This window comes from Centropristis striata, chromosome 13 (assembly GCF_030273125.1).
Source record: "Centropristis striata isolate RG_2023a ecotype Rhode Island chromosome 13, C.striata_1.0, whole genome shotgun sequence".
Classification (NCBI taxonomy): Eukaryota; Metazoa; Chordata; class Actinopteri; order Perciformes; family Serranidae; genus Centropristis; species Centropristis striata.
In genome coordinates, this window is record NC_081529.1 from 10746340 (window position 1) to 10771397 (window position 25058).

A 25058-nucleotide genomic window follows, 5' to 3' on the forward strand; every position below is an offset into this window, starting at 1 on the left:
TACCATTTTTGATACCACAAGGATAAAAAAAAAGACCCCAAAATTTAACAGAAACATTTTTATTAACAAGAAAAATGCAACATGTAAAAATGAACCGAACCACAGGTTAAATGTTTATAATAAAAAACAGTTGTGCAAAAAGAAACTGCAACTATGATAACAAGTTTCAGGTCTAAGTAGTGCAAAAAATAAGGGGGGCGGGGGGTATCGATACTTTTGAAAATGAGTATCTTATCCGGATACAACGTTTTAGTATCGATACTGTTTTGAGTATCGATACTTTTGACAACCCTAATAACCACATGGTTTCTGTCATGCATTATTTTTCGCATACTGCATGTGAATATTTCTGCATACCGGGGTCACTGTGACTTGCATAGATTGAGTATTGCTGGAGAGCTGAGACTCTTGTGAATTCAATAAGCCCAAATCCCAGCATGATTTTTTTCAGTGTTGTTCCTTGTCTTGGTGTATTGTTGTAGCAATAATATGGAGGGATTTCTGACCATTTTTTTCCATCCTCGAAATTTAAAAAAATTGCCCAATTCAGCACCAAATGTGTATTAACACAAAAATTGTATGCGGCATAGTTGAGCATGAGAATGGGCTTTAAAAGCTATCAATTAATGTTCTTAACACTTATACCCCTTAAAAGAGTTGATTAATTGATTACTTAAGTCATTTTATTAGAGATTTATGAAAAGAACAGTTTGACATATCCTCATATCCTTAGCTTTCATATGATGTTCGCCACATCTGGTGGGGTGCTCCTGATCTCGACACCAAAGTCTTTGTCCTGAGGGCTCTCCTCTGTACCAGTCTGATCTTCGTATGATGGGTATTCTCTTGCGGTGTACATGGTGTTATCAGAGGTCTCACTGCTGAGGTTGACCTGGATCCCATCTGAGGTTGTGCCCTCAGCAGCACTGTAGGGAAAAGAACAACATGGTCATCAATGATGTGACCAATAAACTCAATTACTGTGCCACTCTACTCTTCCTCTTGTGGAACAATTATTTGCATTCAAAATTGACCTTATTCTTTCTGCAAATGTACTGGGTCAAAATGAAAATAAAAAAACCTCATTGAGACGATCTAGACTTGTACCTTGTCATTTCCTCTTCTTGCGTCTCTCGCAGTTCATGTTCTGAGACCTGTTGAACAAGTGCCACACCAATGCAGTCTCCCATCACATTGATTACAGTGTTGCAGCGATCTCTGAAAGGCACAAACATCAGAGTATGAAAGCCAGGGCTGGACTGGCCATCAGGTCTTTTGGGTCTGGTGGCCAGTTATTTCATTTTTATTATTATTTATTTTTTGTTGACTGATTTCCCAATGGCCCCCTCTGCTGTCAATCATTCAACCACTTAAATAATAGGAGAGATAATATAAACTGGTCAACACATCTGACCAGACACATGATTAAAATGTTCAACAATAAATTTAACTACGAAAATTTCTCATATTTAGGTTGAGACTTATTTTGGGTTTCTATTAGAACATGTTTGCATGGTTTAATGAAAAAAAAATCTTCATCAGTCCAGACAATTCTGAAGTTTTAATGGAACAACTAAAAAAAATACTACTTTATAGAGGTCAGGAAGGACTTTATACACAAACGTAGTGATGGATTATTAATAGCTGGAACAAATCAATCAAAAAGCTGAAAAAAAAAATGTAATCTATTCATGATCTTAATTTATCTCTGACAGGCCTAGAGGGGATATTGCATTTGGTCAGCAAGATTTTTATTTGTATATTTTGCATATTCATGACTGTCTGCTCAAGGACCACTCATAGTTGCATTGATTCATAATTTTTGATATTGAACATTGACTGCTGACTCCTCACTTCTCTTTACCAGCCGGTAGGTACCAAAAGTGATCAACAACTGCTTCAGTTTGGAATCTTGTTTCTGGTTAGGGACAATCTTCTTTCAGCTAATGTCAACATAGGCAGTTACGTTACAGTTGGTTGACTCTATTTACATTGGTGTTACTTGGAAATTGTTCTTGATTTGCATGCCATGGTAGGACAGCTGTGGTTTGAAACATTATTCATTAAATCAAACGTTAAGGCGGTCAATCCTCACTTGTTAAACTGAAACATAGGCGTGCAGCAAAATCTAAAACAAGCCTAACCTAGTCACATAACTGCCTCAAAAACCATCCATTTAAACGTTTAATTGCATTTTTTTTTACTGTAATGGAGCAGACGCTGGGAGGGCATGTGAATAACAACATATTCTGAGTTTGGACTTGCTGCCCAGGCAGCAGTGCTGTCTGTTTTGACACCAGGCACTGCAGTAGTTCAGCTTAAGTGAGAGAAGAGGGACAAATGATTGAGGCCCTGTTTAGATGGAGACGATCTGGACAAAAAACGCAAAAGTGGCGTTTTTATTCTCTGTTAGACGAGAGTCTTTAGGGGGACACCAGGTGGATAGGTGGTACTGTTAAGCACTGCAACACAACACCACCAAGAGCTTGAGCAGGCATAGACACTTCTCTCCTACTTCTCTTCCTAGTAGCGCAAAATAGAATAGAAATAGGAAAAATGCCCGAGGTAATTAATGCACCTTCTCTGTTCTGTTATATTATCCGTAATAATTCTGCTCAACTGCTGAAATGAATCCTGGATAGTTATCAGAGCTGCTAGGGCAACTTGAATGTCTGACTGATGGAAATAGTCCGACATGTTTGTTGTCGTTTGCCTGGACTACACATGGATGTTACGTAAACGCATACAAGATGAGTCCCAGCATGAGCTGATCAGAGACACTTTTCACTTCCAACCCTTTAGGCGGAAACGCAACGATGGAGCGTTATTAAGATTTCCACCCTGGAGGGTTGTTTCATTTTTTTGCGTTTAAAGCCCCAAAAACACTGTCACCGTCTAAACAATAGGCACATCTGATAAAATAGTTTGTAGTTTTCACCTGAGAGAGGAGAGGTAGAAATGCTTGCCTGAGATATCATTCGATTTCTGAACAACAGATTAAACTTACAGGATCCATTCTACAACCACCAGAATGGCGGCGTCCTTTCCAGGTAAACCAACTGCCGTCAAAACGAATAGAGTGGTCACTGCTCCAGTAGCTGGTATCCCTGCTGCTCCGATGCTGGACACGGCTGTTGTCACACTGCAGGTCAAACAGATATTGTACTCAAAAAACTGTATCATGCATGTTTAAAGCCACTTCCACTTATGAACAGCCTCATATTATGCACTTTTAGCCAATATTCACACAAGATATGTAGGAACAGGGAGAATAGCTTACGCAATGGTAACCAACTGGCTGATGTCCAGAGGGATGTGGTTGAGTTGGGCAATGAAAACTGCTGCAACCACTTCGTAAAGAGCAGTCCCATCCATGTTGATGTTGGTCCCAATGGGCAGCATGAAGCGAGTGACTCTTTTGTCGATCTTGAGTCGCTCCTCGCAACATTGGAAAGTGAGTGGTAGCGTGGCAGAGCTGGATCAAACACAATCCTCTGTTAATGCACAACTCGTATAACAATATAGTCTCACAAATGTACCAGATAAGCAGTGGACGTACACTCACAGCTCTGTGTTACTACTGTGTTGCATCATTTTACCTGGACGAGATGACCAGTGCGGTCAGTAAGGCAGGAGAAACCCCCCTGATAACATCAAGGGGGTTACGTCTCGTACACAGGAAATAGATCAGTGGTAAAACGATCGCCCCGTGGATTAAGAGCCTGCATCGCATAATGAACGCACACAACACCCATTAATTAAATACAATCAGTGACGTAATGCTATGACATAATGTAATGACATAAACGTTAGTCAAGAGGAAAAACTGAGAGAGCAAAATGTCCATTTTAGAAAATAGAATAGAAAAAACAAAATCTCCCTAAACGTTTCTAACATTAGCTGACATCAGTAAAAGCAGGAGCTTATGTGGGCTCTTAGTTTTACTGATGAATTTGAACTCCATGTGTAAATTTGTTATTTCAGTGCTGAAGCGGTAAAGGTGAACATACCCAAGAAGAACCACTACTATGAACATTCCCAGTTTGGCAGTAGTTTCCCAGTCGTGAACCTCAACCACATGGGTTGAAATCATGAACAGCACTCCAACTGGCAAGTAGCTGGAAAGAAAAGCAAAAAAATGAAGATAATACTGAATGAATAAGCAAACGGTGGCAGTTGTCTGAATATCATTAACATAATGGTCTAAAAGAAATCAGGAACTGTATGTTTCTAATTTCAGAATTCTTTTTTTTTTTTAATTTAACAGGAGTTTAAGAGTGAAAGATTTCTCTTTTTACTTCAATTTTATCCACTCAAATAATGAAAACAGTTTTGCATAATGACATATTAACATAGGAATAAGTGAAACATAAATAGATGTTAACCCTCCTGTTATGTTCATTTCTCAGGAACACATTAAAATATTTTATGTACATTGGAATGACCTACTTATAATACTGTATATAATAGTTTTACATGACATTGATTTATTGAAAATTTTATTTTACATTTTTAAATGTTTTCTTTTATTGAGTGAGTTGATAAATTAACAAAAGTCACCTCTACTGTTCAGGGTCAGATTGACCATTAAACATCTATGTAATATAAACATGCAAATATGTGAAATGAACCATTTTCATTTCATATGTTGATTACACTTATTAAGCCAAACAGAAGAAGTTTCATCCCGAAAAAAACACTTTAAACTATTTTTTTTTTAGATTTCTAAACTTTGAAATGGGTCAATTTGACTTGCAGCATAACAGGAGGGTTAAATAAAATGGGGAGGGAAATTCATTTATTTTATGGTATGTCGTTTCACCTTACCACAGTATTAATTTGACCAAACGCTTTGTGAGGTCATTGATAGCAGTCAGGGCCTCTACAATGACTTTCGCCTCTTCTCCCATCCTGTTGAATATCAGGCCAAAAATAAAAGACCAGACAATCAGTCCCAGTACGTTTGCTCCTTCAACATATCGCCCCACCAGTCGCACTGATGTTTCATTCTGTAGAAGACCAGAAAAAACAATTGCCAGAGAGCAGCTTCATGTATCAAGGATAATCACTGCAATTGGGACAATATTTACCATCTCCAGGTCTTCAAACGTCAACCTCTCAGTCTTGTACTATAATAGAGAAAGTAATTAGTCTTCACATCATAAATATTACATGAAAAGTGAGGAAAACGATTAGTATGCATTAAAGAAAAGCATACCTGTTGGAGGCAAGCCTGAATCAGGTTTTGTGGGATCATGTTCCTGTAATCAATAAATGGAAGCCACATTGTTAAGTTTTGAAAATTTGGCAACCACTCAAGAAGTGCAGCTTCATTAACGACACAATGTGACACTAGCTGTGTGTTTGCATACATTTGTAGATTATATAAAATACCAAATTAGTTCTGCTCAAAAAAACACAATTGTGAATTCTCCAGTCATATGCATAGAGCTGAATATGCAGAGAAGCCGGAAACTAAATTCTGCTCACCGTACGAGATCCATCAAGGCATCCACTGTGGAGAAGGACTCCTCATCTTCTGCATCGTGTGATTTAACAGCATACGCTTCTCCTGGTTGGATCAGCTTAACCAGTATCAACCCTACCACACATAATCCACGGTTGAATATTAGAAGCACAAACACAGAGTCTGCTATAGCTCTTTGCCCTCTGTACGAGCACAAAAATACACAGCATTTTGATTCAAAAAGGCAGACTGAGAATACTACTGTAGATCATCTAGAGCCTCTCCGATTTATTAGTCGACCCATATTATCTGCTGATATTGGCCTATTACTACATATTGGTATTTATCTTATTGCCATATATGTTGTCCGATATGCGCAGATTTGAAAATGTTTGTGACAGAACATACAATGCAGAATACAACACTCCTTATGCTGCATGTGTGTTTATCAGTAAAAAAAAATAGCATCTTTCCTTATGAAACAAATGCACAGCAGAGATTTAGAAATTGTGTTAGTCATTTCATTTATTTTCATGTGTTCTTTATTTAAATGGTCGGTACCGGCTGCATCAGTAATGAATTTTCTCTATCCAAAAATCATTGTCTCAGCAATTCCATATTGGTTGGGCTCTAAAACCAATTTCAAACATCTGTTTCAATAGTGCTACACACAGTTTACATGATACAGAACTGTGAAAAGCAATCAGAAAAATTGCTATTATACTTTTTTTAAATGTTCACAACTCTCTTGATTGAAAGGATATCACATGATTTAGAGACTTTAAATGTATCTGTGTTACATTTGTTGGGTAAGCTCTCCACTAAGGGGGAGACTTATATTTGTTGCAGAACAGATCTCCCTCCCTACCATAGACCCATTTTGTCCCATTTTTATAAGTGGGGGATTGGGTTTTTAGGAGGAGAAAGCAGGTCAACAGTAGATGCCACATAGAAGCAGTGTACATCATCTGAAAACTGGGAACCTGGAGATGAAATATGTTTTAAAAAATGTTATGGTTAGGCACCTATTTAAATCTTAGTTTGTATATGGGTTTAGACATTGTGATGAAAGAATATGATTGAAAATTTCCTCAAACATATCACATTAAAGCAATAAGACCTTGGTAAACACCATAGAAAAATCTGTGCGGTGATATGGTATCAAAGACTTTTGACATTTTGAAGATTTCTGCAAGAATTGCTCTTTTCCATGGTGCCTGTTTTGTTAATTTAGCTAGGAAAGCCTCTGAATGTTCTAAGTCTCTAGTTTGTGGTTGTAAAGTTTCACGAGGTCACAAAAGCCCATTTTATACAGTAATGTAGTTTGAAAAAAAAGCTCTCTTTACAATAAAATTGCTACTATGGGGACTAAGATCATCACACATAAATACAATTGAGCTTATTGAATCCACAAGAGTCTCAGCTTTACCAGTTATACCACATTTAGGGACCCCAGTATGCAGAAATATAAAATAATAATTCAAATACAATAGGCAAAAATAACACATTAATACTGCATGAGATAAACTGTATGGTTTGGGTCCCAAATTGCATTTGATCAGGATAAAGTGGGCATGTCTGTAAAGGGGAGACTTGCACATTTAGCTATTTTGAGGTCAGAGGTCAAGGGACCTTTAGCCATACTTTAGAGCCATGTCATGACATGAAGATTTCTTAGGTCTTCTAGTTCTTATGATACCATTATCTTCACTGTGAGCCTGTTTCAATCTATGGAAGACCTAAAGTTGGCTGAGGATACCTGCTGAGTTAAAGAGGTTATGTTGCCTTTCGTTGTTAATGTTAGAAACGAAACACCTTTATCACTTTTATTGGTTCACAGAGTTTGGTGATATCACATAATATGATCCAGCCTGATACTGCCATACCTCAGCCTGAGCAGCAACCTAATGAGCCCCTCAGTGAAAACACTTGAAAACATTTTGACTGGTCAAAGTTTGCACAGCTACAACACAGGAAAGTCTTTTAAATCTAAATGTACATGTGCAAATGGGAAAAAAAAAAAAAAGGGGGGGGGGGGTTAAATTGCCTTATGCTGTGTGTTTATCAGTAAAAAAAATAGCATCTTTCCTAATGAAACAAATGCACAATATTTCCCTTACCTGTAGTCACAGACAGAAGAGTGGTTGAGACGAAGTATCCTGCTGCACGCAGAGCCACATTTCTGGAAATTTCTGCGCTCAGGCCAGAAACACCTAGGAAAAACAACATCATAAGTTATGGTCTGCAGACTACAGGTCAGTAAGGTCATATATGATTGTGACATAGTTTAGATATGCACTATAAAACCTCTGTGAGGAGACATACAGTGTGTCATTGCTAAAGAAATGTTAACTACTGTTTTCATTGAGATACTGTCTGTTTCATATGTAAATCTTGGCATGATTAAATGCATATATAGTTTTCTTTCAGATTATGGTTATAATTATTATTATACACTTTGTGAACAGATACTATATAAAACTGTCAAATATATTGACTTGTAATCTTTAGCCATATAGTGTTTGCATAATAACACAAGAGTTTTCTGTCAAAGATAGATATATTCTGTTGAATAATGCAAAAACATCTACCATAGTTTAAATCCTTGGATAGTGAAGACATGACCTGCCATACTTTGCCTCTGATAAGCATACCCTGGTATTCTTATTCTAACCTAAGCCGAGCTCACCTGTACAGTGAGTAGCACATCTCGATAGATGGCACATATTGAGAGAAAACCACTAAAGATTGCTGCCCTTGATCACCAAACAACAACAAAAAGTTACGTAAACAAGGGTAAATCTTTATGATTAAGTGATAAAAATAAAACCTAATATTAAGTGGGAACTAAGAACAGTGACACGAAGTGGTGAAATCTTCAACAACAACGCAGGGTAATAAAACGGTACCATATTATTGGGCCATTGAAATTGTAAAGTTATAACAAATGCATATAATGATATTTTCATGTCATAAATTAGTACAAACATATTTATATGTTACATGGAGAACATGTTGCAAAACAGATATTTTATGGAGAACTTTACACCTTCTGAGGGCTTGGTGTAAGATCTAAGTTGTAACTTTTTCCAGCGTTGGAACAATTTCAGCTGTTGCAACCGTTAAAATGTTAGTGAACCCCTCAGTTAGAAGTTACACTAAATCTAGGTTTCTTTTGAATGCATAGCTGGTGCTACCCCGTGCACAACCTCATCCTCTCTAAAACAGTGTTCCTCTCTGGATAATCCACAGAGCACTGATATTAAAATTAGCTGTCTGCAAATTACCATTTTGCCTTAAGCCTGTGTTGTAGGTTTCAAATAGGTCTCTGCAGGTTTTTTAAATGATAGAAAATATAGAAACTGTATCCCATATTGGACACCGTTCGTTACTGTATCCCAAATCGGACACATCTACAATGCCACACTTTCAGGTGTTTTCACAGTCATTTTGAATAAGACCACGCGACCACTAGTGTAGGTATAATTGATTTATACATATTTAACAATCTACGTGTGAAATTACATTTACATGTCTAATTACAATACGAAAGTAAATCTGATGAGAGAAAGCAGTAAGAACGCCTGGGCGACGCTTATGCAAGGATCTTAAAAGTACATCTTTATTTTTACTGTGCTGTATTTTATTGTGAAGGACAGAAGTACTGTCCGGGTAGGTTGACAACGATGGTTGATCACGGTGATATTTATTTGGCTTACCCAGAAACATCCAATTTCCCCCGAAAAACTCAGCAGCCCCCAGTGTTTTACAGGGACGAGATCCAAGTGTACTATTTGGGATACAGTTAGCGCACGGCTAATTCACTGGCGTTAGCGTCCTTTTGCCGATTCTGGTAAACCTGAGCCTAACGTACATGGTTAAAACGTTATACGGTTCGAAGATAGACTCTAGTTTCACACCATTTAATTAATTGGGAGCATAACATGATCATTTATATTAGTCGTTAATGTGAAATTTTGATAGAATCTTAGCCGAACGGTGTCCGATTTGGGATACAGTTAAGTTACATTAATTTTTGGTTGTAAGGACATAACAGTAACAGCTTTTTCCTCTTACCTAAAAAGAGTTAATATCATAAGCAGTTAAGTGCACCTGTCCTCCGTTTGTTCAGGGATTTTGCTGCTGCAGCTAACTTATACTACTTATTCTGATATAACCAGAAGCTTATGGTGGCTAATGTTAGCAAGCTGTAGGTAGATGCTTCTGTGGAACTGACATCACTGAGTCGGTTTATTGATTGTACATCACCTAATGAAAGAGTGTGAGAAATTCTCCGTGGCTTACCTGTTACTACACTTGTAACAATGAGAGGAACGGTAACAATCTGAAGCATGTGCATAAGTAATTCTCCCGGCATGCTGAGGAAGACTTGGTCAAGTTCGGACATCTGGAAAAATATCCTGAGAAGATAGCCCAGGGCAATACCTGTGAGACAAAAAAGGACATTTTTAGAGATTCAACATAGAAAATATTTTAAATCGCTGGGAATAGGGATGCAGTGTAATACTAAAACCCAAACCTTTTCACAAAAAGGGTGTTTATCAATTTTGGAAACTATGAAACATATGGTGAAAGTCAATGACCACTAAGAACATATGTCATATTAAGGCTAAAACTAGAGTTCTACCGAGCTTGGGATTTTTGATTATAGACTGGTGGATTGCGCACTAATTCTGTATCAATATGACTGTGAAATGGAACTCTTTTAAGGTTAATTAAACAAATTACTTTAATAGAGAATATTTCAAAATTATTCTACATTTCACATTTATTACATTGTCAATAAGTACTACAAATAAACACAATGAAAAAAAGAATTAAATTAAAATAAATAGTTTAATAACAATCAGTACAGTATATTCACTATCAGTCAATTGCTGACCAATTTAATATCAAATAAATAAAAATTAAATAAATAGCTTTATGACACAATTTCTAAATCAAGAATTGTTTTATGCATTATATTTTCTGTAAAAACGGTTTTCATATCAGTGCATATCAGAAAACATTCACCATAACTGATAGATATTGATATTTCTGTCATCAATCAAAAATTCAAATCAAAATTACTTTATTCATTACTTATTCAAATCCAGTTAGTCTGGTAGAATCTCTGTTAGAATGAGACAGCCTGATGGCTGTAGGAGAGAAGGATCTTTTGAATCTCTCCGTCCTGCAACGGAGAGAGAGGAGCCGTCCACTGCTGTTTTTTTGTCCATAAAGGTTTTGTAAAGTGGATGATCTGGGTATTTCAGGATGGAACATGTTGACAGGTCATCTCTCCACCACCTCCTCCAGTGTGTCCAACCTGGCTCCAACCACAGAACCAGCTCTTTAGACCAGTCTGTCCAACCGCCTTCATCTCTGTGTCTGATGCTGCCTCCCCAGCAGACTGCAGCAGAAAACAACACACTACCACCACAGACTGATAAAACATCTGCAGCATCTTACTACATGTCCAGAGATCTGAGCTTCCTTAAGAAAAAGAGGCGGCTCTGCCCCTTTTTGTAGAGAGCGTCAGTGTTTAGGGACCAGTCCAACTTATTATCCAGGTATACACCTAGATACTTAGAACTTGGCACCACCTCCATGTCCACCCCACAGGTATTCACTGGCTGAAAAGGGGGCTTGAGTCATAGGGAAATATCAAAATGTTTACCCATATAATTGGCTGAGTGATAAACTGATCGGGCTATTAAATAATTACACTAGATGCAAAGGTATTTAAATATATAATTAATCACTTGTTATCTTAATTGTCATGTTTACTGATATAACACACACACACACACACACACACATAATGTTACATACATATATATATATTATATTTTATCAGCTATAATTTTATTATCAGATTTTGGTATTGGGTTATCATTGTGTTCAGTCTTTTGAATCAACTATTGTATAAAACTCTCCACTAAATTTAGCTTTAACATTTTCAAATATAAGCAGAAAAAATGATGACGTAGTTGCCCTGGCAACATGTTAATGTGAGCGCAACACAAGGAAACTATAAAATAATAATAATAAGTTATTTATAGACTTTTAAAAGCGAAGCAAGATATTGTGGCCGACAGTAATTTTTTTTTGGTGTAAGCTAACGCTATTAGACACCATATAAGCGACAGTTGCTATTAAATTAAAGTATGCCCATGTGATGAAGTATGAATAAAATCTAATTAGACACACTGAATTTCTTGCAACATGTTCAAATATAAGTGAAATGAAATTATGACGTCGTTGCCCTGGCAACATGTTAATCTGCGCAACGCAAGGAAATTTTAAATATACATCGTTATATTATAGCTATATATGAATATATATGTTTGTAGACCTTTAAAGATAGTAAGATACTGTGGCCGACAGTGAATATTGGTGTAGGCTAACGCTAATTAAAACTCAAACTTAAATAATTAGACAACATAACAAAATTATTCAGTTGTATCCTGGGATATTTACATAAAAGTTTCTTATATCTGGTTCGAGTTAGCTTAGTGATTTCGTCATATAAATATGTTTAAATATCGTTTGATTTAATTTTCAATTAAAATTTAATTTCAGACTCGGACTGCTAGCATACTGATGTACTGCCGGTGATGCTAACAGCTAGTCAGCATTACCGGCTAACTAACGCTAATTGCATATTTTTCAAACCAAAGTATGCTACGTCATCACTTACCCAGGGCAACAGCTGCTAGACTTGAAACCAGAAATATATTCCGCATGAACGTAGCCCAGCATTTCCTCATGCTGCCACATGTGGTGTGTTCCTCCTCCGCAACGTTATTCTCCATGTTCATGCAGTTTAACTTCTGCTCAAAGTAAACAAACTGACATTAACTAGCGATTAATACCTCACGAGAATAAGATATAGACAGCTCTGAAGCTCCAATCTCTGTTTTGTTCTTTTGCGTTTTTATTCAAAAACAATTTTGAACGATGATGAGAATCAAGTGACCAAGGAACCATCTACACCCCCCCCACCACACACACACACACACACACAAACAATTTAGATGTTTTTTTAAATGTAAATAAAACTGAAATCTATAATTTGCTAATCCTTTTTGACATAAATTGAATTGAACACTGTATAAACTAAGCATTATATATTTGTTTGTAATTGATGCATTCTAATATACTGCTTCACTATACCAAAAACATAATATTACCTGTTTGAGTATGTTTTTTCACCACCATAGGTTTTGTTATCTGCACACCAAAACCCACCTTGAGAAAAAATCATCACCCATACGGCACATGTCAAACAATTCGTTAAAAGGGATTTGATTACACATTTTATGTACAGATAAATAGGCATTGCAATCCATGCATAATGTTTTATAATTATGTCCACCATTTCAGAACTATCATCATATCTGTATATTGGTTAGGACCTCAAGTCGGATCCGATTCTGTGTTGATGTTATGGCAGTAGTGAGTGAGGTTGTGACCCAGACAAAAATATCAGAAACACCTCTTCATAGAGTACAGTCCACTACAGCACCACCAAATATACATACATATTCAAAAGTTAATTTAACTTTGTAGAGTCAACTACACAAACAACCGAAGTAGAATAACAGGATTAACTGTAATTTATTGCAATGCACTGTATTACATAGAAGAGGTATTTGTACAATGGTGGAAAAATTATTCAGATCCCTTACTGAAGTAAAAGTACTAATACTACGCTGTGAAATGACTCCACTCAAGTAAAAGTCCTGCATTCAAAATTTACTGCAGTAAAAGTACAAAAGTATCAGCATGAAAATGTACTTAAAGTTTAAAAAGTAAAAGTACTTGTTATGCAGAATGGACCCATATATGTATTCTAAATATATTATTGGATCATTTGTATTGATGCATTTATGTAAGCAGCATTTTAATTTTGTAAAGATAGGGCTCAATTTTTAATATCATGTTTTGTGGTTTAATATATATAAAAAAGTCAAATCACTTTAAATTGATCATGTTTTATGTTAAATTTCGACCTGTAAAGTAACTAAAGCTGTCAGCTAAATGCAGTGAAGTAAAAAGTCCAATATTTGCCTCTAAATGTAGTGAAGTAGAAGTATAAAGTTACACAAATGAAAATACTTAAATAAAGTACATACAGTACATACCTCAAAAATGTACTTAACTACACTACTTAGTACACTGCACCACTGTATTTATATTTCTGTTTTCCACCCTAAGCTGGACAGAGCTGGACTCAGACAAGCAGCACACAGCAGATGACTTGTGGCATGTGTGTCAGGATGGTGCAGTGTCTGCATGCAGCCCAAAATATATGACACGGCAGACTGCACGCTATATCCACACATTAATAAAACATTGATTTATTTACTTCCACTCAATACTTGCCATAGCCTGTATAAAATAAGCGCAAGTAGTCACCCTTTGGTTGTGGAGTAGACCACTGTTTTGATGCCTCAAGTATCATTTTGTGATATCCACCTTTGTTAAGAGCAGCTTTCACAGTGACCCCCTTGAGAAGCCTTAGCCCATTTGACCCCCTCTCAGACAATCCTTGCACAAGTAATGATTTTTTTTTTGAGGCAGCATATGGGAAGGCATTGATTCTGAGTAGTAAGTTCCTCAAATTATTTCCACTTAAAGCCACTAGGGGCCGCCAGTGAAGTGGCCTCATCAAGCTTTACATCATTTTAAAGAGTGAAACAAAGTTTACAGCATGAGTAAAGGGTGAGCATATCAGCTGGGCCTTTGTTTGTGAAGTTTTTCTGACACTCACACACACACACACACACACTCACACACTCTCCCTTCCTGTATGTGGGCAAGCTGTGGGAGTCCTGAACGATTACAGGAAGTCAGGATTGGCTTCTCTGGGGAAGAGCGATAAGAGTCTGGTAGAGTGTGCATGCGTGTGTGTGATTATGTGTGGGTACAGCTGCAAGCAAGGCCATCTGCACTCAGCTATTCCTAATAACAAGCACACATACTGTACAGTTACACAACCGAGCCTAGTCAAACAAACCAGTCCTGTATGTGTACTTTGGGTTTAGTGTGTTCAAGTATGTTTCTAGATAAGTTGTGTGAGTGATACTGGCTATTTGCTGTGCTCGAAGCAAGCAGCAGCAGCTCTTTGTGTGTTTTGTTGGTCGGGGAAGTCCCTCTGAGTCCCTATTCTGGAGGACAGAACAATAAGTGTCCAAGGTGGACACTGGACAGCATCTCCCGCCATGCCTCTATAAAATCCCAATGAGGAAGCAGTGAAAAAAGGACACCAAACACAGATAATAGATTTTATCTGGGAGCAGGTAGAACATGTAGAATCATTTGAATTAAATTTGCATGTTTTTCATTTTGAAGTTACTACCCATTGCAACTACACACCAACTTCACAACTAAGAGTTGAGAGCTGCGCTAACAGTTTTGTGACACTGCACTTTATCTTAATGGTGCTTTGAGCTAAATGCTACTGTAACATGAGCATGCTAACATGCTCACAATGACAATACTGCTGATGTTTAGTAGTTAGGATGGTAAACCATGTTCACAATCTTAATTTAGTTGGTGGTGAATTCAGCCCGGGCTACATGATGTTGCAGTGGTTAGCACTCTTGCCTCACAGCAAGAGGGTCGCCGGTTCGACTCCGGCCTGCGGCTCTTCTGTGTGGAGTTTGCATGTTCTCCCTGTGTCAGCATTGGTTCTCTCGGGGTACTCCAGCTTCCTCCCACAGTCCAAAAACATGCACTTAGGTTTATTTGGGACTCTAAATTGTCCTTAGGAGTGAATGAGAGCGTGATTGTCTGTCTCTATGTGTCAGCCCTGTAATAGTCTGGCGATTAGTCCAGGGTGTACCCCGCCTCTCACCCAAATTCAGCTGGGATTGGCTCCAGCCCCCCGCGACCCGAGAGCGGATAAGCGATTAAGGATAATGAATGAATTCGGCCATTTTTGACACCTCAAAAATAGTTAAAATTGGTCAATAATCCTTCCAAAATAACACATTAAGACACTAAGACCTTTAGGAACACCGTAGAGAAATGCATGCTATGATTTATCTTGTGACATTTTAGAGATTTTTGCAAGAATTTTTTGCAGATTGGATGGCGAGCGCTTCTGTTCTGGGAACTGCTTATTGTCAATATACCTAGTAAAGCCACCCATCCTCTGAATGCTCTAGGTCTCTAGTTAGTGTTTATATTGGTCATTTTATACAGTGAGGTCTAGTTTTAAACTTCTCTCACTAGAATCAAATGCTACTATGGGGACCATCTTCATCACACATGAATAAGGTTTGGCTCATTGAATTTATAGAAAAACTGAAAACTACATGGAATTAGCATCCAGTGGGCATGTGTGTGTACCTACAGAACCAGTTCTCATTCAGATATGTTGAGGTCAGAGGTCAAGGGTCTCCTTTTGAAAATGTCCTTTCCCCTCATTTAAAGTAAGCCTTACTTTGGAGCATTATTTAGAGACATTAAACTAAAATCCTGAACTGTCAACCTCATTGTGGTGCTAAACCAGAAAATGTCACGGGGCCACCAAAGTTAATGGAATTGACACTAAACTTTGTTCAGTGTACACTATAGTGATCAACATCTACCTGCAAAAAAATATATATATTCTTTTGTTTTAAAGTCAATCGAGCCATAATGTCATTGACTTATGAATAACTTACTGTAGCATACATTCTTAATAAAAGTTATTGGACTCAATGGAAGTTACTTTAAGAGGACTTATTGTAATTTCAGTAGTTAAAAATTAATACATTGGAACTGATGCTACGCTAATGTCTATAAAGACAGTTGTAGCCTAATCATATGGTCACAATGGTAAACTAGATGTCAATATTAACAACCATGTCGGGCAGTAATTGGGTCGTCCATCTGTGCTGTTTATGCGTGTGCTCTTGCAGAAATAAATGTGCTAGCATGACAGCCGTAGTACTTTGGGGTTGTAACATGACTCGTTCACTTCTGAGCAATAAGAATTGAATGTGCAGGGTAACATTCTTCTGACTTGTCATACCTACACTTTGTGTTCTGCTGGGCTGGCGTGTGAGCTATAGGGTAATACTTTGTTTTAGGAACAGCCATTGAAGAATGTAAAATAAATCCTGTGTCATTTAAAGATGTAAGGGTTAAGTTTTTAGCATCAACAGTTAGCTGTGCTAAACCGTAGCATCAAGCTAATCACTAAATGTGGGGTTTAGTCCAGCTTACTGTTCTCTTTCTGTTATGTTGCTTTTACATAAAACCTTCCTCTGTTTGTGTATTCAAGACATAAAAAGTTAGAGGAGGTCAGATGGAGAATTAACTGATGACAGATGGCATGCGTGTGTGTGTGTGAGAGAGAGAGAGACACACACACACACACAAACACACACACATACACACACACAGACAAACACTCATGTGAATGAGCTTTTCCCTGTGTCAGCGCTGAGTCACATTTACTGGTTGCAGATTGCCATGACTCAGTTTCTTCATTTCCCATTTCTCTCTTTAATTTTGTATGTTTGACAGTTTGTTGTTTCCTGTGTTTGGAATCATGTTCAATACATACAAGTACAAAAGTTAAAATTCCAATTGCTGACACCATATGTAGATATTGCTTGAGAAAAAAGAAAAATAAATAATTTAGTCTTTCATTTAAACTTTTAAACTGAAGAGTTGCCAACTTGGTGACTTTCTTGGTGGATTTAACGACTTTTCAGATCCCTCTTAATGAATGCATTTCTCAAAAGCGCCAGTTGGTCACTCAGTGCATCGGGACCAAGGGAATTCAAATATGGTATATTTTCTATAATTTTTATCACAGTAAAAAAAAAGACGGTACTTACGACACTTATTTTCTTTTTTAACATTACATTTAAAGTTTACCTGTAAGAAAGACAGAAAGTTGCCGTAATTTTACATTCAGGATGTATATTTTTTGTATATTTACATAGAATTCACTGTAATTTTACATAATACTGTAAAAATCTCCAAATTTACAGTTTTTAACTTCCACTTCATGTTTATTATAAAATGGGTATCAAAAATGATTACAATTAACCTTTTTAGTTAAGCCATTTGCAACCTGTGTAATATAATACAGTAAATTCTGGCTCATGGTTTTTCCTTCACCTCTGTCCTTTCCTGCAACTGACACAACCACTAAGCTTTATGCAAATTAATACATGATGATGTCAGCAATATGCAAGCGAATGTATGACAACTCTGGCTACTTTTTTGCGCTGCTTTCATTGGAGAAGAGTTGGCAAGAGAGAGAGAGAGATGGATATGATAAACAGATATGCAAATACAGTTAGATACATTCGAGACAGTTCTGGGAACTAGTTTTGTTTTATTTTTAAAGCTGCAGTAATGTTGTTTGACTAAGGTTGGAATCGCACAGCAAGGACTCAGCCTTTAGTACGGCACATGCTCTGCCAGGTGAGACCATAAGTCTGCTTTTTAAGTTTAACTTTGTCTGTAGGCTACACCACAATAAAGTGCAAAGCTGAACATCGCAGCTCTAGCGCAATCATTATAGGTTAATACATTCATTCACTAAGTCATGCCGGCTTGTCATCAAGGATTAGCACACTGACACACATTACACACACATGCAGGGTTGAGTTAGCTATTGCTATGTGCAAGTCACATCTAAAGAGCCAGATGACGTGTAATTGCTGCAACTAGAAGCTTTTGTGGGATGCATAAATAGTTCAGGGACACATAAATAGCCTTGAAAGATTATGTAAAATAGGACAGAGACATATGACTATGTATATGAGTAATTAAACCATAGATCATTGCGTGTGTGTGTGTGTGTGTGTCCCTTTTCATACTCACACACACACACACACACACACACACACACACATTGCATCTCGGTATGATTGGGTTTGTCCTTGTGGAGTCACCTCCCTCTGCACCTGGTGGTTAAGTTTCAAAGCACCTGATCACTGTCCCATGGACACACACACACACACACACACACACACACACACACACACACACACACAAAATGATCTATTGTTTCTCCAAAGAGAAAATGTTGTGCACAATGGAATAGAAAGAGATGGAAAAAAGATAAAGATAAATGATCTACCTCATCTATCATGTAAGAAAGCAGCAAAAACCTGAAATATAATGTATTATGCATTGTATGACAATGCATTTTATTTAAGTCTGAGGCAGAACAGTGTTTGTTGTTGTAATGGTTTGGGGTGGGCCAAGACCAATAAGGAATAAGTTATACCACCTCATAGCCCAGGGCGCCACCAGCTTGTTGGGCGCAAAAGAGGAGGAAGCATTTCTTGTTTTTAATTGTAAATACCTAAAGTTTTAAAAACCTTTCATGCTAACCGGAAATATGTGCATTTCATTGTAAGGTACATTGTACATTACCTACATTGCACTACACGTCTGGGGTCAGATTGGTGAGAATGTACCTCTGGCAGATCTCAAACTAGGTATTCACATATTTTCTAAAGCTGATTGTGAGTGAAATGATGAAGAGCAGACTAAATATAAAGTGAGACGTAATGATCTTTATAAAAGAAAAGAAAAAAAAAACGTTTTAATGGCGGATTCTTTTGAACTTTAATTATTATTCAACTGTAATAAATAAAAAGAAATAAAAAAAATTACATACATAGAAAATTATATATACATACATACATACATACATAATAAAGAATAAGGAATAAGATCAACTATATTGTCATGTCTGCATTGAAAATGTGTAAATACTATTACGCCTGTAAATAATACTACATGCTATTATACTAGAAAATGATTAAACATAAGTATTCAATATTAAAAAAATAATACAAGACAAAACAGAGCTTCATTGACAAATGGAATGGGACAAAATAATTGCTTTATCTCAATTATCTTGTTTTCATATCATCATTAGAAGCCAAAATTGGAAGTGAAGATGCAATTGAAATAATTGCCCAGGCCAATTTTAAATTATTATTATTATTGAGTAGTGAAATTATTTTATTTTCCATTGGAGCTGTTATTTTTCTGTGTTAATGAAATTGTCATTTTATCCTCAATATTGAAGCACTATTTTTGTGCTTGATGAGTAAATCATTGATCATCTTTCTGATATTAAATAATGATGATAGATATTATTGTGTACAGGTTTGTAATGACTCTTGGAAAACCTTGCTGATGTGGATCAGTTGGAAGAACCTTCATTTTATTTATAGCACAGAGTCATAACAGAAGTAATCTCAGGGCACTTTTCATATACAGCAGATCTAGTATATACACTGCAAAAAAAGAAAATTTGAGTGAACTCAAAATTTCAAGGCAACAAACTTCGATAAAATTTTAAGTTGGACAATTAAACTTAATATTTTAAGTTTTGTTTTTGAGTTTGCTCAACTCTGAATTCAGATTTTTGTCAACTTAACTTATAATTTTACATTGTAATAACTTTTAATCCTTACTTCTGCTAACTTCTGCAATGTGCTGAATTGGCACGATTGTAACGCCGCTATGAAATGTCAGCTAATGTTGCGACTACAATTTGGAGTTAGCATTGATACGCTAATGGCTACTCTTGTAACTGTAACAAGCAGCGCCGCTAGCATCAGTTAGCCGCTAGCTTTCACTACTGACCAAATTTCACCGCTTTCCAGTATTTCACAACAAAGAAATAAGAGTTAGCAGAACTATTGTTGTGAACCCCAACTTAAAGATATAAGTAACAACAACTCACAAACTTGTTTTTGAGCAGACAGCTGGCTTCCTTTGTTGTGCTAACTTACATTATTGCCCTAAATGTCAATAATTTATATTTCCAAGTTTTACCAACTTAAATCACTGTTTTAGGCCAAAAAACACAAGTTGGCTTTTTTGCAGTGTACTCTTTATAATATTATTTACAGAGACCCAACAATTTGGACCATGAGAAAGCACTTGGTGACAGTGGCAAGGAAAAACTAGCCTTGAACAGAAACAGAGCAGAACCAGACTCTGAGTGGGCGGCCATCTGTCTCCACCGGTTGGGTTGTAATAGATAGAGAGAGCCATAGAAAGGAGAGGAAGAGAGACAGAGAGAAAAATAACATACAGCAGCACAAGGCAGTTTCCATGTAATGATGTAAAGTAATTGTAATGGTAATAATGTAATATTAACAGAAATGCTAATAGTAATTCTATGATAGCAATTGTCATGATAGCCCTGGAGGCATTTCCTCTTTGTCCTTCTTTTTATTAACTAAGGGGTCTTGGAGCATGCAGAGATATTGATTAAGGGTGTTAATGAACAGCCAGGATTGAATGATAATATAATGTTGCTGATACTTTTGTACTTTTACTTCAGTAAGTTTTGAAGGCAATGATTTGACATCACTGCATCAAGAAGTAGGAATGTTGCCATTATGGCGATATGCCTTTTTTAAGATCTATAAAAAATATGCTTGTATTATCATGAACAAAATGATACAGCACACCCATAGCGCCCTATCATGCTGTATTGTAGCAGACTATAGACAAATGTAGCGATTGAGACCATAAATTCATAAGATATAGGGTTGGGCAGTGGTGGAATGTAACTAAGTACATTTACTCTAGTACTGTACTTAAGTACAATCTTGAGGTACTTATACATTACTTAAGTATTTCCATTTTATGTAACTTTATACTTCTACTTCACTACATTTTTAGGCAAATATTGTATTTTTTACTCCACTACATTTAGCTGACAGCTTTAGTTACTTTACAGGTCAAGATTTAAAATAAAATATATGATCAATTTAAAGTGATTAGACTTTTTTTAGTCTTACAACAGTATATTAAGTAATTAAATGAGCCCTGTCTTTACAAAATAAAACACTGCTTACATTAAAGCATCAATACCAATAATGTAAACATATATTTTGAATATATAAAACAATCTGAGTGGGTCCATTCTGCATAACGAGTACTTTTACTTTTGATACTGTAAGAAAATTTTGATGCTGAAACTTTTGTACCAGTTTTGAATGCAGGACTTTTACTTGACTCCAATAAATGTAGTGGAGTAATTTCATAGTGTGTAATTAGTACTTTTACTTAAGTAAGGGATCTGAATGCTTCTTCCACCACTGGGGTTGAGTGATGTCTGGCCTAAAGCAGCAAAACACTAGTACTGTCGAGACTTAGACAGGAAAAGAGTTAATAAGCATGCTGCTGTAATCATCAGGGGTCGACAGAGGGGGACAGAGGTCCGTGGTTACTTGTGCTGCCTAAAATGTCAACACTTGGTGTATTTTCGCTGATATATGTGCCACCGTTCACTTTTTGAACAGCTTCTCTCTCTGTATCTTTAGCTCACAGTCGCAGAGACACAAGAGATTTTTCTCAACATTTCTCTCAGTAATTTAACAAATGTAATGCTCTGATGGGTGGCTCTGCCAGTGAGTAATTTACACAATCTCTACTGTTTGTGTGTGTGTTTCTTTAAACTGTTCTCTGCAGATTTTTTCTTGATCAAGGAACTTGATTAGATGGAAGAATAACAGTATATTTTTCATTACATAAAGCTTTATCAGCTTACAGAAATGACGCATTGAGAAAGACTTCTTATTGCAGCTGGTATTTCCTGCATTATTTGCATGTCTCTATTAGAGGTGTTCAGAGACATCATTATCTACGCAAAATGATCTGTATCTGTATTGTACTGTATAAGTAGGGGTGGTTTATTCCTGGCAAATGTGTGTTCTAATTAAACTTGGTAATGCAGTTGTTGTGTCTTCAAAGCATTACACTGATTTAATATTGGCATATATATTAGTTGTGAAATATATTTTCACATCCTCATACTGTACCTTTATTTTATTAAAAACATATCTGTAAAAAAACGTTTTACATTAAAATTAAATACATTTTACATTAATTTAACATTATATATATATATGCTACACATATGCTAATTATAGGTTGAGGATTAAAGTAATACATTTTCCATAATGTGCTTGTGAAATCAAAGAGCAATGTGGCAAAGAGAGTGAGTATTTTTCTCTTGTGACCATCCACATTGATATGAATATGACACTGATGCGCAGCTATGTCACCCATGACCTTAAAATTGTGTTCACTTACATTAATAACAGCTAAGAGGAAGTGGAGAAGAACTGGTGGTAAAACACATTAGTAGTATGTGGGGACAGAGGTCCTAAAACAGCTTAAGAGCAATGTACCAATCAGAAACAGAGAAAAAATAATATTGATGATCTATTGTTGACATGTGATGAGTAATGAAAGTGATGATTCATGTTTCATGTGCATTCATGATTCATGCCTAAGTGTTAATACAGTATTATTCATTTTAAAAGACACTTAATATGAAAATAAAAAAATAATCATCTATAATAATTTAAATCTGTAAACTCATGAATAGCCTGCAACATTCCCACCAATTACCTGACCATAACCATAACCATAACCATCACATGCTAACCCGCTTCATAACCTAAACCCAACCTGAAACCAAGTCTTAATCTTAACCTGTGACACTAAAGTGTGTGTGTGTGTGTGTGTGTGTGTGTTCGTGTGCGTGTGTGTGTGTGTTCACATCTCCATGTGTGAATCAGAAACGAGGAAGTGTCTGTTCTATTTTAATCTGCCATCTGCTCACTGCTCAATATTGTTTTTAAATCAGCTCCATGTGACAGACGAGGAGGTAGACAGAGCAAAATAGATGATCAGTTACAGACAAATACATAATAATATCATCACTGGCTGTACTGGTGTTACACACTATATACAGTTGTATGGCTGAACCAAAAGGCTTTAAATCAAGCATTAAATCCTCATGACATTCACTCCGTAGCTGTCCTGAGTTAAGTTGAGGATGTAGTTGTTGGAGTGTGTAAATCTATTTGTTTCTCTAATTAAATCACCTTTTGGTCAGTTGTTGTTACAATGACTCATATATGAAGTCCTGTAGTCTTTAAAACGCACACACACACACACACACACACACACACACACACACACACAGAAGCATACACTGGCAAGCGAACAGGTTTATATTCCAATACGCATACTCATTAATGGATTGCTTAGCAACGGCAGATGGTTGCCTAGCAACAACATTGCCAGCCAGCAAGTTGGGTGTGTTCAGAAGTCACACTGTAGTAAAAGCAGGGAGGGGGAGTGTTTCTGTGTGTGTGTGTGTGTGTGTGTGTGTGTGTGTGTGTAAGAGAGAGAAAGAGAGAGTAATGATTCTCACTTCTGTGTGCGTTTTAAGAATATTTAGAGCAAAAAGAACAAAATAACAAAACAGAATCAATCCTCGGTTGCGTACACATACTTGGCCAGTAACAGATAATTCTGAGACATTCATGAGAACACTCATAAAGTAGGTATTTAAAACAAGCATGGTCATACACATACAACTGACCTACTGCTTCGGTAAAAACCAGTTTAGATTCTGTATAGATCATTCTTTTACCAGGTAGAACATCATAAAAACAGATAAATAAAGACCTGGTCACATCAGAAAGTTGCACAAGAAAGTTTTGCTGTGTGGTTTGTGAACGAACCATGGATGTACAGTATAAAGAGAACTGGATATAATGTAAGAGGCGGGGCCCTTTTCATGAAAGTTGTTCAGTGGATAAAAATACCCACGTTTTCTATGGCTCTTCTGCATCTGTAAAGGAAGTGCGTTAGAGATTTCCTTTGGCAGAGCCGGCTACTTCCAGTTTAGCACTCTTCTATGTGAATAGGGACACCATTACTTAATTGTATGGCTCTTCTAGACTTTGGAAATGTTAATGGACAGAAAAAATTAAATTTGGATTGTGAAATTAGTCATTTTCGAGTCATCGTTTTCGCTTCACTTTTGAGAAGCCACAGACTGCACCACTGACAGGAGTGTCTCAATTTTCCACAAATGAAAGGTTATTGTCTTCAAAATAGTTAAAATATGTACTTATCATCATATAATATATAGCATCAAAAGTTAACTTTAAAGGAATACTTCTTAGCATAAAGACTGGACACAGTTGAACAGAGAGCAAGGCTCTGTTCAAAGGTTATATGGTCCATCTGATATGAACAGGATGAAAATCTGGGGGTGCAAAGAGGTGAGCTTACTACACCTGCACACTCATCATCACTGCTTGAGGTTCAAGGTTACATTAGCTGCTGGTTACCAAATCTCTGACCAAACCGTCAGCGGTTGAATTTCATAGTGTGTAATGTGGCCGTCAAAACCTGGCTCTAAATACAATTTTAAAAAAATGTATTCTCTGGTTCTGCAGCATCAATTTTGATCAACTTTAACTGTCCAACCAGTACAGCAGTGTTATAGGAGTTTAGGCGATCTTTAAGGGAGGTCTTAAAAACCTGAGCAGAGAATTAATTCTCCATTCATAAATTTTTATTTATTTATTTTTTTTTACAGTTTTAGTAATACTATAGTCTGGGAAAATATTTAATTTTGAGAGGCTCCAGGGTGTCCATAAAAACCCGTAAATGGACAACTAAGTAGTTCCAGTCAAACTGTCAGTTCGCCATTCTAAATTAACACCTATATATATATGATACATACGATCAATGATTGAGGACGCAGGACAATTGAGGTCTCCATCGC

The 25058-nt window shown here is 36.6% G+C and overlaps 2 protein-coding genes across 2 annotated transcripts in view; one reads left to right on the forward strand and one right to left on the reverse strand.

Moving 5' to 3' along the window:
* The window catches only part of LOC131983047 (protein TANC2-like), a 74178-nt gene that overhangs the window by 7763 nt on the left and 41357 nt on the right, over nt 1-25058 (forward strand). The gene's annotated exons all lie outside the window — the stretch shown is intronic.
* On the reverse strand, nt 662-12422 carry LOC131983048 (excitatory amino acid transporter 3-like). Its single transcript, XM_059347616.1, has 13 exons — nt 12171-12422; nt 9773-9913; nt 7588-7680; nt 5491-5602; nt 5219-5261; nt 5091-5129; nt 4828-5009; nt 4011-4118; nt 3600-3722; nt 3281-3475; nt 3008-3142; nt 1108-1218; nt 662-926 (listed from the first exon to the last, which is right to left on the reverse strand). The coding sequence occupies exons 1-13, from the start codon at nt 12289-12291 to the stop codon at nt 737-739; spliced, it is 1593 nt and encodes a 530-aa protein (XP_059203599.1). The 5' UTR covers nt 12292-12422; the 3' UTR covers nt 662-736.